The sequence below is a fragment of the Xiphophorus couchianus genome, chromosome 20 (genome assembly GCF_001444195.1).
Source record: "Xiphophorus couchianus chromosome 20, X_couchianus-1.0, whole genome shotgun sequence".
Classification (NCBI taxonomy): Eukaryota; Metazoa; Chordata; class Actinopteri; order Cyprinodontiformes; family Poeciliidae; genus Xiphophorus; species Xiphophorus couchianus.
Window position 1 is genome coordinate 29,934,476 of NC_040247.1, and position 15,501 is coordinate 29,949,976.

At 40.9% G+C, this 15,501-nt stretch overlaps 1 protein-coding gene across 2 annotated transcripts; it reads left to right on the top strand.

Moving 5' to 3' along the window:
* Positions 1-929: 929 nt before the first annotated feature.
* On the top strand, positions 930-14,545 carry elk4 (ETS transcription factor ELK4). 2 transcript variants are annotated; one of them, XM_028003161.1, is made up of 6 exons: positions 930-1,157; positions 3,052-3,266; positions 5,529-6,284; positions 7,324-7,566; positions 11,791-11,910; positions 11,990-14,545. In XM_028003161.1, exons 2-6 carry the CDS (start codon positions 3,060-3,062, stop codon positions 12,086-12,088), a joined length of 1,425 nt encoding a protein of 474 aa, XP_027858962.1. In that variant the 5' UTR covers positions 930-1,157; positions 3,052-3,059; the 3' UTR covers positions 12,089-14,545. The 2 variants fall into 2 exon arrangements, with proteins under 2 accessions (XP_027858962.1, XP_027858963.1); XM_028003162.1 differs by having other exon boundaries at positions 7,327-7,566.
* Positions 14,546-15,501: the final 956 nt, after the last annotated feature.

The window sequence follows — 15,501 nt, forward strand, 5'->3', positions numbered from 1 at the left end:
GTGCTGCAATTGTAGCAAAAATAATTCTATTGGATGCAATTAATTTGAGCTGCGATACGTTTTATTTTACCCACAGTTACTGTTAGAGTACAGAGCTGGGTTAGCCTGATATTGGAGCACGACACTAAAGTTTCTAGCGCTGCTCAGAAGTTAATCATCTGAAAGAATTTTTTTGTTTTTTCATGATGCAATCTTGATTTTTTTTTTTTAGGTGCAACATGACAGAACAATATAGAGTGCCTTGCAAAACAATTCATACCAACATAAGTTTCATGTTGCTTTCAAACTGGAAATGACAATATGTTTGATTTAAACTTTATGACAAAGAACAACACAAAATAGTGCAAAACTGTGAGTCTAAGCATGCATGACTTTTAAATCATTTGGCAATTTTTTAAAAACTATTTTTGAGTCGAGTGTTTCGTCGAGTAACAATCACAAGGTTCTCAATTTTATTTAGATTTAGTATGAAGGAAGAAGAAAATTGTACATGCTTTTGAAAAATAAACATTTTAAAAATATGCCTTGGATTTGTAACATGCATCCTACAAGGAAAAACAACAGGTGATCTGTCACTCATTTCTTTATAGTTGAAAGAAATGAAAAAAGATAGCTTGAGCTAAAACCAGAGACAAAAACAAACAATGGAGGAAGTGATCTCTGTTTATTTGATGGCGCATTTAAGTAACTTTTGAAATCGTAGGAATTCCAACTTGCATTGTTCTTACAATCGTTCAGAGCGAAAACTACGCCAAACCAGTGAAACTGATGAGATCGCCAAATAACCTTCTATTACATAATGTTACTGAAAATAGTTAAACTCAAGACGCTATTCTTGTCTTATCTTCTTTGACTTAACCACATTTGTCAAACAGCTTCTGTATGGAAGGACTTCACACCCACGAAGTCTGTGGAGAAAGTTGTCGGACTGGGTTTATACGCAGAACATTGAACGCAGCATCAGTTCCTGGTCAAAGGATATACCGTCAGTGAGATCCAGATGCTTTTAAATCTGAATTCCTGAGTGGGAATGCGCTCAGCCATTTGCTAGGACCCTGTTTCCCGACCCACGGTGCTGTAAGAGATTCCCAGAGATGACAGAGGAACACCTGGACGCGGCTCGACGACTCAGAAATTCAGCGGGCTCTTCGAGCGAGGTAACCTTAGCACAGGAGCTAACTTGGAGCTAGCCCTGGGCTAACTTAAAAGCTAGCTAGTTAACGTCGGCGCTTTCATTTGTTTGACACCTCAGCCGTGTGTGCGCGCGCGCTGAAGGCGACCGCAGCTGCTCGAGCTTTAATTTGGGACATTAACTGACGCCGAAGGAAACCTTTAAGCAGTGTTAGCGGTACCGAAACTATCCAAGGGTTCCCCATCAACAAGTGGTCTCTGTTCTGCACAGTGGGGAGCTGCTGGTTGCCTGACAGCACGAACAAATCGCTGCACTTTAAAACATATTGATATAACTGTGCACCAAATCTGCCATTCCGTTTAGCATTTCATCCCTATATCTACAGATAAGGGTTTCAATCAGTGTCATATGTTATGTAACCCTCTGTGGTAATCTTCTCTGACTGCAGTTTTTCTCACTGTCCTATTTTCCTCTGATATCGGCGCTTTTAACATGACGGTGTGAGACAGATTGGATAGTGTGTGTGTGTGTGTGTGTGTGTGTGGGTTGGGTTTTCTCCATCCAAGCATGTCGCATGAGTCAGGCCAGATTTATTCCAAGAAGCTTAAACATCTAGATGTTGACGGATCCTGTCCGAGTAGAAGTCATATTCTGATGCAGCAGCGAAAATACCAGAGAAGCCATTCAAAAATGAATTATTATAATAATATTGTATGGAATGTTTGACTGCAGGTTTCGCTACGGGAGGGCGTAGTGACTCTCTATCATCGTCTGTCCTGTCAAAGGACAGAATCGTTTTGTTTACTTACATTGTGGTAGAGAACTGACCGACACGCATTTTTTTAATGGTGCTATTGATTGGCTCTGATCAGTCGTCAGCAGATCAAATACTAATAATGCTAGCCCATCAAAACTAAGAATTCCCACCGTTTTTAGTCTGCAACTAGAAATAACAAAAACTGAAATTGAGAACATTTTTATTTTTGCTAACTGTGAAAAAATAAAAACGGTAATTAATGGGGGAACAACTATAACTAACTAGAACTATATTGTGCTTTTATAAAACTAACTTTGTTTTTGTCTTCATTAATCTGTTTAATAACCCTTTGAACTGATGTGAAATAGATATTTTTTTTCTCCACACAAGCAGTTTACGTCAGCCTTCGGCAAATTACGGCACTCCATATCCCTCCTGGCGGCGCTTACGCTAGTCCGCAAAAAGGCAACAGCAAACGTGTAGAATTAGTTGGTTGTTCAATAATAATAATTTTTTGAAAACTGATGCGTATTCATTACCCAATAGATGTATGCATAATCACAATGCAATACTCTGGTTAATTTGTAGGTGCAGAATTCAAAATGGTCAATGTATGAAAAGTTAAAACTACTACTATAAAAACCAAACAATATTCAACTAATAAAAACTAAACGTTCAACTAATAATAACTAATGAAAACTAGCAAACACATCAAATACGGACTAAAACTAACTGAATTATACAAACAAAAAGTCACAATGAAATAAAACTAAACTGCAACAAAAAAACCAAACTATTAAAACCCTGATAAGAATTTTCCAATCACACAAACTTAAGGAAATTGGTCCTGATCATTCAGCACACTCCTAATTTTAAAGATCTCTGTTTGGTAAAAATTGTAAAAAGGAACATTTTACTACCTGGCATTTTTAGAGTTATCTGACTTAATCCTGTACTCCACAAACCCCAACTGGTGTTGATTGAACAGGTTCCTCTATCACTGCATCACCTTCCTTCAGTGTGGGAATCTTGTGGGGGCAACACTTCTATCAGACGGTGCTGCTGAACTGACTCGCAGTGACTCCACTTAACGTTCGAAATAAACGCTTTAGTGTCTGATTGTGTGTCTGGTGTGTGTTTTCTTATTTTTGTTTTTCCTCAGTAAGCGACATGGACAACTCTGTCACCCTGTGGCAGTTCCTACTCCAGCTCCTGTTGGACTCCAGCAACGAGCAGCTCATCTGCTGGACCAATGAGGAAGGAGAGTTCAAGCTGCTGCAGGCCGAGGAGGTGGCCCGGCTTTGGGGAGCCCGCAAGAACAAGCCCAACATGAACTACGACAAGCTCAGCAGGGCGCTGAGGTACTACTATGACAAGGTATGCTCCGGTGACCTCTGACCTCTACACAGCAGCTGGTCAATCAGGGAAGTTTCATGCCAAAGAGAAAAAAAAATCCCACAATTCTTCTCATGACCATTTAGGAGTTTACGCTTAAAATGTGTGGAAATACTCTGATCCTATTTGTTCACAGCAACAAGAAAGGAATGGCAGCTTGTATACAGTTGAGACCAGAAGTTTACATACACATCATCCACCTTTCTTCTTCTTCTCACTGCCTGTAGTTCAGTCAGACCAAACGTCAGAATTACCTAAATTATTTCTGTTTTTTGAATGTCTGTTTTAGAATATCCATCCGTCCATCCATTTTCTAACATCTTTGTCCCTAGTGGGGTCGGTAGGGGTGCTGGTATCTATCTCCAGCGAACGTTTCGGGTGAGAGGCGGGGTTCACCCTGGACAGGTCGTCAGTCTGTCCAGGGCAACACAGAGAGATCTAGGGAGAGACCAATTTACCTGACAGTCATGTTTTTGGACTGTGGGAGGAAGCTGGAGAACCCAGAGAGAACTCACGCATGCACAGGGAGAACATGCAGAAAGACCCCGGGCCGGGAATCAGACCTTCTTGCTGCAAGGCAACAGCTCTACCAATTGCGCCACTGTGCAGCCCTGTTTTAGAATAATTTATTCATTAATGTCTTCAAAATCAGACAGTTATATTAGTTATATATTGGTATCAATGAGGGTTAATTGAAATATTTAACTTCAGACAGGGAGAAAAAAGTTTGTGTCTTTTTATTTAGTGTATGTAAACTTTTGGTTTCTGCTGTATGTAATTCGTTTGGATTACATACAAATTCCAAGTAGTGCATAAATGTGAAGTGAAAGGAAATCATATATTTTTTTATTTTCTATAAATAAAAAGCAGAAAAAGTTGGTTGGACTTGCTTTCAGTCAGGACAGCTGCAGCTGTTTGGGTCTTCACTTTGTTTAAATATCCAGAAGGAAACTGACATTTTTCTCCAAAACAGCTCTGGGTCAGTCAGATTGAAGAGTGTTTGTGAAGATCATTAGTTTAACCACTTATTCTCAATTAGATTTTGGTCTGGCCTTTGACTGGGCCATTCTAAATTGTAAGTATGCTTTGATCGTAATTTGTCGTTTAGGATCGAACGTGAACGTCTGGCACATATTCAACTCTTTCACGGCCTTCAAGTGGTTTTCCTCCAGCATTGCCTCTTATTTACCTCCATCCGTCTTCCTGTCCAGAGTGAAGTAGAGCGTTAAGGAGGAGCAGCAAAAGCAAATGAGGTGGATTAGCAGAGATTAATATCAAAAGATAACACATCTAATATAAAGGTGAATGTAGTTCTCACTGCAGAGTAGAGATGCAAATCTTTCAGTTGTAGCGATTTGATTCAGTCTTTTAGGGTCACAATTCGAATCAAACAATATTTATTTCAGAACAAACTTTTTCTGTTCAAATGTTCTGGAGTTTCTGCTTAAACAAAACTAATGCATTTAGTTAAAACAGATCTCTTTGGTTTCATAGTGTATCAAATTCCATCAGTTAAGACTTAAACAAAAATAGTTTTGTGCATAAAATCCTGTAACTTAAATTACCACTATTAGGCTACACTTGTAGTAATTATCAATATAAGGTTACATTGCACTGGAGCTGATGTCAATAATTTGTTTTTTGGATAATTAAACTGAACGACACAAAAAATTAAACATACACAGAAAACCCCATTAAAAAAATAGAAATATATACAATACAGTTAACATTCAAGTTTAATATGCACAAGGTTTGTTTAAGATGCAAAAATAGACAGTGACAGGTCAGCTTATCTGCCTGGCTTTTTCTTAAATTAAAAAAAAAATCAAAGAATTATTCAAAATACTTATGTGGGTGATACAGTCTTCTACAGTGGCCTAGTGGACATGTGATTCGATATGCACTATGCTCACAAACAAGAGTGGCAAAGATGCACAACTTACAAATTTTAACATCTTTTTTTTTTTTTGAGTATTTTGAATCAATTCAGAATTCCCAACACTAGGAATTGTGATTCTCTATAGAATAATTTTTTTTCTTGCACCACTAGTGAAAAGAAATTCTAAAGTAAGTAGCTCTGTAGACTGGTGCCCACCCTGCCTGTGGTTTGACCCTGTGGGCGTTGAGCCATGCTACTCTGGGACGTCTGTGGCTTTGGGCTTGGTGCAGACAGGAAGCACCCAGCTGCCCCACACCGAGGGCGGTGCTGCCGACTCACCCTGCTCCGTCTGTTCTGTCTCGTAGAACATCATAAAGAAGGTGAACGGCCAGAAGTTCGTCTACCGCTTTGTGTCCTACCCCGACATCCTGAAGGGAGACGCCGCTGCCCGGATGGACGGGGGGGACGATGGAGCGGGCGGAGTCCTCCCTGCTGTTGCTAAGAGGTTGGACGGTGCTATGCTGGAGGCGGAGTCTGACGACCGCTCCAAGGCGGGGTCGGGTCTGGCCGCTCTGGGCTCCAACACCAAGCAGTCCAACAGAAACGACTACATCCACTCCGGCCTCTACACTTCGTTTCATCTCAACTCCCTGCACAACGGCCGGCAGCTCTTCAAGTCCATCAAGGTGGAGAACCCTGCAGAGAAGCTGGCTGAGCGGAGGGCCGCCTCCCAACAGAGCCAGGAGACCCCCCCTCTGCTGCAGGCGCCTCCAGCAGCCGCTCCGCCATCGGTCATCAAGTTCGGAAACAGCCCGCCAAAGCTGCTCGCCGTGCCGCCTCCTCCAGTCGCCATAGAGACCACCTTGAGCGGCTTGGACTCCCTGCAGGCTCCACCTCACAGGGCCGGACTCGTCAGCACACACTCCTCGCTGCACCCCCAGTCCGTCTACTCGCTGGAGCACAGCCGGCAGTCAGAACCTGGCCTGGGCCTACCGGACCTGGGCGCGGCACGGGAGGCCGCTCAGGAGGGAAACATGACCAACAGTGACGGCGAGTCGGGGGGCTCTGGGTCCACAGAACCAGCTGCTCTGGAGACACCAGAGACCCAGCCACACGACAAGGCCAGTACACTGCTGCAGACATTTCTACATCTTTCTACACAGGACAGAGCATTTATCAAATTATTTATCATTTATCCTGATTAGCTTCTTATAAGACTTTTGATTTATAGTTCTCACAGTAAATTCAAATCATTGATGGGAAAAAAAGGTAAAGCTGTAAAAAAAAACATTGTTAAATCCCTGAAAACTGTTTGTATTGTTGGGATTGTTAGGGAGGTACGGATCTACCTTTTTCACGTCCGATACCAATACAAGGTTCAGTATCGGCTGATCCTGATCTAATATAGCGAAAATCTAGAAAAACAGCTGAATTAAAGTAAAATGTTTCTTTTTTGCTAACTGCACCAGTACAGCACACTTGAACATACAAATAGCTTCATACGCTTAGTCAAACATGTAAAAACAAAACAACTTTAATTTATTCAGTCAGTATAACAGCCAATGTAAAATAAATAATAAAGCATGATGTCACTCAGAGCACAAAGTATAGAATTAGACTGAATAGATCTGACCTTTTACATCAGGCACATTGTCACTGATAACCAATCTAGATCATTTTTCAATATCGGGACCGAAACAGATATTAATTTCATATTGGTGCATCTCTAATTGTTAGCTTTACTATTTTCTCCACTGTTTGTTCAGTGAAAGTATCTATAAACTTGGAAGTATATGTGCAGTTTAGTGTTATAAATCACACGTCTTTACCACGCCTGGTGTCCTCTTCATGTGTGGTGTCCTGAAGAGGCGCATTACAATAATGTTTTTCAAGAGCAGTACTTGTTTGTGCCATGCAGTCACAGCCATACAGTTACCTAAAGAAAATGGTAAATAGTTTTTACTCTCACTTTTATCATTATAACAGTTCCACAGAATATCGTGATAAATCTCAATCCATATTGGCCAACTTCTAGATTAAAATAACAGATTAATGTTGACTGTATTTATGAGTTTGTTTAAACCAGCAGATCTTCCTATGCGACTGTCACAGCTGTCACAGTGTGACCCGTGTTTTTAAAGGAACCTGTTGTGTGTCCAGCAGGTGGATGGCGGCATCAGCGTGTTTATAGACGAGCCCGGCCTGGTGGACACTGAGACCAGTTCGTCCTCGGTGAACAGCAACACCGCGGGAAGCGCTCAGGCTCTGGGAAAAACTCGTAAACCGCCAAAGGTCCTGCAGCTCAGTCCGCCCGCTCTGCTCGTCACCACGTCCGAGTTCTCCCCCATGAACTTGTGCAGCCCTTCGCTGCCCACTGCCTCACTCACACCAGCAATGCTCCAGGTGAGACGCCTCTATACTGCCGCATTGCCATGTTTATCACATTACAGCCGATGTCGGTGTGCAGTGTCTCCGAATGCACCAATTACAGTTTTGCTGATCCCAATGTTGGCAGATGCCGATTTTTTATTCTTTTTTTTTTTGTCAGAAAGGTTTTCACCATTTTGCAGAGGTAGATCAAATTTACCACTTCTTTTTGAAAAGTGCTGAGGACAAAGCCACTGCACTCCACAGGTCTTTAATTAAAAGGTTTGTGAAGACTTTTGGAAGGTGTTGAGTCAGACAGAATAAAATGAAGTTGGACATTTTCTATAACTTAGTACCGTACATCTGCCTAGTTCTATATTTTTTTGTTTTTCTGAGTACTTGTTGTTTTCTGTGATAATTGAATTTATAAATGTGGAAACAAAACAGACGGGTAAATTAAAGCAAACTACCAGACTGGTTTCTACTGGTGTAAAGTTGCAGAGTGATCAGCATAGAGGTTGAGCTGGCACCATGTCAGTGTTTGTTCTCCATGACCTGCTTCTGTTGCATCTGTTCTTCCTGTCGCAGCTCCTGCTGCACAAAGTAGAACAGAGACGCAATGCGACAGCAGAACCTCTCAGCAAACCTCTGAGCTCAGGCTGGAAAAAACAAACAAATCTGTTTGAAGTTAAAAATATAATAAAGAGCAAACTGCTGAAAATCCGTGAATACTTGAGACCCCCTTTAAAAATGCTCATAACTCCCGATTTTAACATATCAAACACCAAATATACATTAATATTAGTATTAGGCCTGTCACGATAGCAAATTTTGCTGAGCGATTAATTGTCTCAAAAAATTATTGCGATAAACGATAATATTGTCTGAAGGCCTTTTTACACTGATTTAATGGAAATGACGTAATAATGCATGTGATTTCCTGCCAAAGATAGATACACTTTATTTTCAAAAGAATATTTAACACTGGAGCTGATAAACAAAATAAGCAAAACAACCAAAAACAAAATGGATTCTCAGTCTCCATTAACAAAAAATGTACTTGATAAAAACTAAACAACATAAAGCCAAAGTGTAAATAAATACTGCATTCAACCAAAAGAGTGCAGATTATGAAGTCTGTATATTATGTAATAATAAGTAATAATTCAGTAATAATTCAGTAATAATTAGATTTAAATAGAGAAGATGGGCACATCGACTACCTGATGCAATAGTTCACACTACATGATTTTTTGCTCCTATTTCTCCCCTTACAACAATCTTAGAACGTTGGTCTTTCTAAGATTGTGTGGTGTGTTACGGTAGATCGTTGTTGCCGCTCCGATCCAAATCAGGGGTTTTTCCCCACTGGGAGCTTAACCCAGCCTGTTGAATGTGACAGGCAGCCAATCAGAAAGCGCGGATTCTCCTCCGCACTTTCTGAGGGGAAATTACGTCGGGAATCCCAAACAGCTGAAACGGCGCAACCCGAAGTCCAGCGGACATTGGAGATGATACGTGGAAACAACATTAATGTTTATTCAACATGCAAAGAATATAGAAATGACAAGAGGAGGAGTTGGAGCGCAATTGCTACCGCAGTTGATAAACCCGGTAACTTTTCAGCTGTTCTTCGTTAACGTGACATAAACAGGTTCTAATGATTTTCATTCAGTCAGGACTTTACGCTGACACTAGCCACATGCATTGCAGGTAGATTGTAGTAAAGCATTGATTAATGCCTGGTTTTTAAATTAGTTCACTGGACTTGTAGCCATTATTTTGTGCCCATTGTTGGACACCACACGGCAGGAACGAATCCGATCGAACCGTTATACCTAGGATTTCTGGGCGAATGTGTGATCTGTCAGGTTTTGAAAATGGGCCGACAATAGATCGTGTCGTGTGCGCTGGACTTTACACTAAGTAAAATTAGGAAGGGGGGGGTCAGTGGAGAGCACCGGAGTTGAGCCTTTTTTCATTCGGTGTCATCAACAGAAAGAGAAAAAGGCCGGAAGAGACGATAATGCCGATAATTGAAATGACGTCGATAGTTTTAATTTATCGTACGATTAATCGATTTATCGTTTATCGCGACAGGCCTAATTAGTATTCAGACATCTTTCAACTGCTTGACATCTAAATGAAGACAAGTCGGCACCCTTTTCCGACAATTAATTTCAAAATACAGCCTGTTAATAGTTTTCTTATGATTATTATTCAAACAAAAACAAAAACAACAACATGACTTTGAATGTGTTTTTATTTTAACTCATAATCTAAACCCACTTTAAAGTGTATTCCAAATAGTTCCTAGCCAAATGTGACTGTAAGAAGGTGACGCTGCAGCTCCCAGGTGAGCAGCAGGGGGCAGTAGAGCTGCAGTAAAGTCTCCTTGTTGTTGGCTGTTTAACTGTTGGTGGTGGCACTGTGTGTCAGAGTGGATTAGATCTGCTTGTTCAGGTCAGACTTGGTCATGGCTTCCAGCTCAAGCTCCCTGTCGGCTCACATATGGAAAGGACCACCATTTAGCTGTCTCTGTCGTTTGCCTGTGATGGTCTTTAAAGATGAAACTCTTATTTTTTGAAGCATCAACACAAAACATAACGAAGAAAAGACAAATCTGGAAATTCTGGGTTAATTTCAGTTGATATGATCATCACATTATTCAGCAATAAGTATCACAATTTTGTGGTTTTCCGATATTTTGCATGATTTTTGTTTCACCTAACGATAATTCTTGCTTTTCAACCCTGTATTACACTGTAGAAAGTTGGAATAACAACTTTTCTATCTTTTGTTGCTGCTTCTTTTCACAAGATGCTCTGAAGAAACGGATATTTCTCACAAACGTTTTTTTTTTGTTGTCACATTTCCTCTGCAAACAGGTTTGAAGGTGCTAAACCTTTGTTTTCACTACCAAATTTTCCTCTCCTCATCCTCCACTCTCCACACAGGAACCTTCACAGTTGGACCTCCGCTGTGAGTTTGGAGGAGGGGGCGGCAAAATGTGGTCCTAGTTGGAAAAACTAGAAAAACAGTTTAGAAAAAAGGTTTCAGACGCCTATAATCTGCGAATGGATGATATACGTTTTAGTCTAAGGAAGACACCTTGTCTGATTTTACAATTAGGCTTAAAATGTTATTTTTTGATAAAGCTTTTAGTTAGGCTGGGTTAGGTTACCCTGAGTTACGTCTGTAGCTGTGCTGCTATAGGTCGTACAGACCTGCAGCGGTTAGATGTTAGATACTAATTAGAACATAACATGCCATTCCTTGCAAATGTGAAACTTTACTCAACTAAAATTTTACAAAACAGCTAAGTAAATTACCGCTTTAGAATTTGTCCAGAAAACTTCATTTAAGGGAAGCAAAGTGTGCTAAGCATTTTCAAAGTTAGTGAAAATGCTAAAGAGCTAACAAAAAATAAATAAATAAATTAGCTCTGCTATTAGCTGATTAGTAGAATACTGTGCCCCACTTCAAATGGAAGACAGTTCCAAATCCACTGGCCCATTTCTGTCCTAGAGTGGATCAGGACACTCTAGGACAGGACACAGAAAAGTGACAGTGGCCTGCGCTGACCCGCTGACCTTATCTGTCCTCACCTTGGACTTTCTATATTAGGTTCTGCCTCAGAGCCGGTCCCAACCCTGCTGGTCCTTAGGAGACAGACCAGTAGCATATTCTGTGCCAGCTGTTGCTCCATTGATATAATGGCGTTTTACAGCAATCATTTACAACAAGCTATGAGCGCTGACATTTTTATGAGGAGGATAAACATCCTAGAGCAGGGCAGCCGATAGCAAGACTCATTAAGCTGCTGATATTAATCTGACAGCCTGTGGCTTCAATAAGCTGGTTTATTTAATAAAATCCAAATAAACCATGATAGAGTTTTATGGTTGTACCGATTGCAGTTTTCTGACCTGACCTGCCGAATCAGATTTTGTGTGTGTGAGAAAATTTGCTAAAAAATAGTGACAACGTTGCTAAGTTGGCAACAGTGGGGTGACTGTTGTTAACCGTGGATGTACAGATGTGACCTGGTGGGTGAAAAAAGGGAAGAGTGGCAGATTTTCCAGCCTCTGCGGAGCTAGATAAGGTCATATTGTGCATGTAAGTGTTGGCTGATCTCCCAAAATGGATGAAATCGGTGCAGCACTGTAATGTAAAGTTTGTGGTCGAAGTGAATCTGTTTTCAGGTTGGTAGATTATGTTGCAGAACCTGCTTTAACCGTCTGTTTCTGTCCCTCCCAGACTCCAACCCTTCTGCTGACTCCCAGTCCTCTGCTGTCCAACATCCACTTCTGGAGTACGCTCAGTCCTGTCGCTCCCCTCAGCCCAGCCACCAGACGTCAGGGAGCCCACCTGTTCCAGGTGGGTGTGTGGAACCAGCTCTACTTCCTGTTTCTCTCCGCTCTAAAGCTTAACACCATCATTTCCGTCTCTGTCGCAGTTCCCATCGGTCCTGAACTCCCAGTTCCAGATCCCAGTCCAGAGCCTGGATGGGACCAACACACCCGGACCCATTTTCCCAGACCCCCAGAAAACGTAGACGCGGCCCACGCCCGTGTGTGGCGGACAGATGAGGCTGAAGCGTTCGCTTGGTCTTGTGGTATTCATGCCCTCAGGACCCTTTTCTGTTCGCCATCCTGATGCATTCATTTTGTCTGGCTTATTTTGGGATCACAGCAGATGGAAAAGGAGAGAGGGATTTCCATGGTAACCAAACTGGACACAATCTGCTTCACACCTAATGGGATTCCAGCTATGGCTTTGCTGCCAGACTGGTTCTTCTGACCTGAGTCGACTCTGGTCGTTTGTTGCTCCAACCTGATCATACACCTGCCTCAGCTGCTCATTACCCGACCCACGTCACCTCCACCCTTCTGTCTTATTCTGACTTGTGGCCATAATCCAAACTGAACCTTAAGTTATGCTTTGCAGATGTTTTAACACTCCTTTCACACTTTTTTCTATAATCCAATCTCAACATTCAGTGTGTTTCATTTGGATTGGATCTCAGAGAGTGAAAGGAGTGTTTGTTTTAATGAAACGAATGTGGACACCCTGACAGTCATGTTGACCTGTTCTGCCTTCTTTAGGGAAGAAAGAGAAGCCATCCAGCATTTTTAGCCACAGGGGGCAACCAACCAGCAGTTGTTCTCTCTCTGTCATGGATCACTAGTGTCATCGGCTTGTTGGGGAGGGAAACCAGAGAATGGAAACAGAGGGAAGCGGCTCGTTTGTTAGTGAGTGAGCTTTTCTTTTTATCATCACCAGCTGATCTTTAAAACATTGTTTAGAAATGAGAAAGCAAGAAAAAAAAAGATCCCTATGATTTTGTGAAAAAATTAATACCATAAAAAACTCCTTTTGATGCTCGCTATTTGTGGAAATCCTGAGCAGTTGTTTGTTGCATCTTTATAGATCCAGTTAAGAACATTAGAAGCATTTTGTTTAAATTCAAATTAAAAACATATTTTGTTGAATCTCCAGTAGCAGTCAGACTTGTAACAAATCTAGTTGTTGCATGGCATCTTATGACTGTAATGACATGCTAGCAGCTAAATATCCAGGGACAAAGACAATATTCCACAGTAAGATGTCCTGGATGACATCATCAGTAGTTACCAAACACTGCTAATCCACCTCATTTGCTTTGGCCACTCGCGTTTAACTCTCTGCCTGTCCGTATGGTTACCAGGCCGAGCATGTTGGAGGATGGTTTGAACTTCCTGTTCCTCTCTCTGCCCTGCATCATGAAGCTTCCTCTTCAACGCTGCTTGGAATTATTGTAGCTTTTACGATGCTAATCAGTTGCTCCTAGTCGGAAAAACAGTGCATTGTTGCCACGGCTACGCATCCTAGCAGTCCACAAGTAAAAAAAGCAAGAGTAATTAAACAATAATGCAACACCTCAATCAAAAGGATTAACAAAAGTGTAGAAGAAGAAGAAATGAGAGCTAGCGTAGCTCCTGCTGCCACCACCAGTGGCACTGTTCTAGAATTAGTTTGATTGCAGTTCAGCACTGGACATCCCTGCATACATGTAGTATTTAGTACTTGGTTATTGCTTCAGTATCTGTTTAGTGACATGCATATTTGTACAACTCCACGTTCATTCAATCTGTCCTGTGAACGTCTACCTTCTTGTCAGCAAATGCTGCCGTCTTCCCTCTGTTTCCACTTTAAAAAGCTCCAAACAAAACGGCTGGAATTAAAGCCGAGACTGTTGATGGCTTTTTTTTAATTGTTTTTTTTGTTTGTTTTCTTTTAACCACAAATAGCAATACCTTTGCTTGCCCAACAGTCAGCCAAAACATTATGACCTCTTTCTCCTGCTGAGCTGGAAATGCACCGAGCAGTCAGCCGGAATCAGGTCTGCTCAAGACACTAGAGACATTCTTCAGTGTGGAAGTTCTTACTGTGGGAAGCAAGAAAGCGTTAAAAACGACTTAAATGTAAATGTATCGTCGGCCGTTTATTCAGGCTGATATTTTCAACAGATGATAGGAAAGCTAAACATATTACTGAAAAGTTGTTCTCATATTTTTTCCTAAGGTTTTTTGCTCCAAATTTAAACAGCCACCACTCACAGAAAACATTTTATTTGCTGTTTCTCTTCTTTTTTTAATCGGAATTGACTAAAATGACACAGAAATGTCCAACAGCGGAGCATCATTTGTGTGGAGGCCAGTTGCTTCTCAACTTTAATGCTTAAAATCCAAGGTGTCAAACTCGAGGCTCGTGGGCCAAATCTGGCCCACTCTAGCTATTTATATGGCCCCTCTTATCTCAAGATGGCCACATAAATCAAATCAGATTGTTTTTTTACCTACATTGTCAAATTACATCAAAGATTAAAAGTTGATTTAATTTTAAGAAGTAAAGCGATAATATTCTAATAGTTCCTTAATAGGTAATTTTATCAATAAATTTAATCAAAGATGCAACTATTATTTGAGTTATTGATTATTCTGACGGTTAAACTTTTATACAATATTAGAAATATATATATAAGGAGCTTATAAGAGCATTTCTTTAGTGAATGCAGATCATTTGTAGCAAAAGATGAATCTGTAACTAAAAATACTTTCAATATCAACATGTAAAAAAACTCGGGTGATTCTGCTTGGCTTGACAACACACTGAAAAAGTGAAACATTTGATCAAAGTTAAAAAGATGGACTTAATCAAATTAAGTTTATCCAATTACATGCATTAAGTTAAGTCATGTTATACACGCATGAATAAATTAAGTTTGACAAACTTAATTCGACTTCATGTAACAATTCTCCTTTTTTCAGTGTAGTTAATAAATGGGTAGCAAGGGTGCTATTTTTAACAGAGTCTGAACCAGGTGACATTAAAACTGCCACTTTAGGATTTCTGGGTAAAACATAATTACAGTTTTTTTTTTATCTTAAATGCGAATTGTATATATTTTTTTGTACAGTTTTGGCTTAATTGCTGCTCTGACTCCTTTTCTTGGGTCCGTATACTGGAGCTAATGATTAATCGATCACTAAATCAGCTTACAGTTATTTCAATAACCAATTCATCCAATTAATCGCTATTCAAGATCTCGATGCAACCAGAAATGAAAGAGAGCGACAGCTGCATCACTCTCTCCTTCTGATTGGGTACTGATGTTTCGGTTCTTTCTCTCTCCGTCTTGATTGGCTGGTGATGTTTCGGTTCTTTAACCCAGATCGCTGCCTGAACATTTCCCCGCTGCCTACCTATCAGCCATCTGAAGCCCACTCCACGCATTTTACCCGACTTTAAAGCCATAAGTCTGACACAGACTCCAGAGGTACTCCCCGCCTCTCGATGCCATCTAACATTGAAAGCGTGCGTGGCGCTTGTTTACACCGTGCTTGGATTAAAAAAAAAAAAAAACCCACAGAGGTGTGTTCTGTTTTTAACCAAAGTGTCCAACTCTAACCCAAGGACGGGTTAGAT